Raw genomic sequence first — 1,367 nt, 5'->3', positions numbered from 1 at the left:
CAAGCTCTGAACATTGGCATGGGCATCGTCACAGCCTTATACGTAACCCTGGCGACTCTGGGGTACATGTGCTTTCGTGATGAAATAAAAGGCAGCATAACTCTAAACCTTCCCCAGGATGTGTGGTGAGTGCATGTAATCTTAGTTTTAGCTTATAGGTGTCATTTATCACCAGATTTTGATGACAAAGGTGTGTTTTAGATTTGTAACAAATTTTTAAAGTATTTAACTAATTTCTTTATGTAATCTAGAACTTTTTCATAATTCTCAAGGAACATTTGTGAATTTATGAGTAAAATATTGTATTGATATATGAAATACTGTTCTAAATTCAGGTTAAGTTTAAGAACAAAATATGGATTCTTCCAGTATAGATATACTTTAATAAAAGATTTAATGTTCATCCTTGCTTTCAAAAAAAAATCAGATACTCTAAGTTCTTGATAAAACGATATAGCATATCATTTTGTTCCTCGGTGTTTTTCTAGTCAGTTTTTTTGTTTTGTTTTTGGCGGAACTGAGGGTTTGAACTTAAACCCTTGTGCTTTCCAGGGAAGCACTTATCCCACCGAGCCATCTCTCTGGCCCCTTTCTAGTCAATTGTACATTGTATGTACTTCAAGTCCTTTCAGAATCCAATTGAGACTCATTATAGACTTTTTTTTTTTTTTTTTTTTTTTGTCTTTTTGAAAAGACAGGGTCTCACTATGCAGTTCAGGCTGGCCTTGAACTCACTTTGTACCCCAGGCTGGCCTCTTAACTCGCAGTGATCCTTCTGCTTCAGCTTCCTAAGTGCTGGGATTGCAGGCATGTGCCATCATGCCTGCTGAAACTCATAAATTATCAATGGTACATCTTAGTGTGAAATAATATATATTATTTTTCTTCTTCTAGAAGTTGGTCTTTGGAAAAATTTTATAAGATATTGACAGTGATTACCGTTCAGACTTACTCCCTTACATATAAAATGGCAGATAATGTCTTAGTTTTGATAAATGGAAATGCTAAATTTCTGATTTAATTAAGCTATGGTAGTCCTTTGGCTACTTATAAGTTAGTGAAAACCAGAAACAGCACAAATTGTACCTTCTGACTGGCTTTTGTTGAAAGCTTATCTCCCCTTTAATAGTCATTTGAATCTTGGACATTTATCAGAGTAAAAAGTGTTGTTAGTACAAGTGTGTGTGGAAGCTGCTGTGACAGAGGGCGTGTAGCTAGGAGAGTTTGCAAGTTGTATGAGGGACACACGTGTAGTGTGTTCGTCGGCTTCTGTTTTTATCATAATTTTGCTTCAGCTGAGATTTTGTAGATATATTCCAAGGAAGAAATATTTCAGTTCTTATAAATCTATTTCATAATGGAGTCAT

The 1,367-nt window shown here is 35.1% G+C and overlaps 1 protein-coding gene across 1 annotated transcript in view; it reads left to right on the top strand.

Annotated features, from left to right (window-relative positions):
- The window catches only part of Slc36a4 (solute carrier family 36 member 4), a 42,181-nt gene that overhangs the window by 24,337 nt on the left and 16,477 nt on the right, over positions 1 to 1,367 (top strand). Inside the window, exon 9 of the mRNA XM_012517732.2 lies at positions 5 to 125. Within this exon, the coding sequence (XP_012373186.1) occupies positions 5 to 125 (121 nt within the window). The remainder of the gene's footprint in view (positions 1 to 4; positions 126 to 1,367) is intronic.

This window comes from Octodon degus, unplaced genomic scaffold, assembly GCF_000260255.1.
Source record: "Octodon degus isolate 3935 unplaced genomic scaffold, OctDeg1.0 scaffold00209, whole genome shotgun sequence".
NCBI classification, from domain to species: domain Eukaryota; kingdom Metazoa; phylum Chordata; class Mammalia; order Rodentia; family Octodontidae; genus Octodon; species Octodon degus.
The sequence above is the reverse complement of the archived record's forward strand: the minus strand, read 5'-3'. Positions and strand labels throughout refer to the sequence as shown.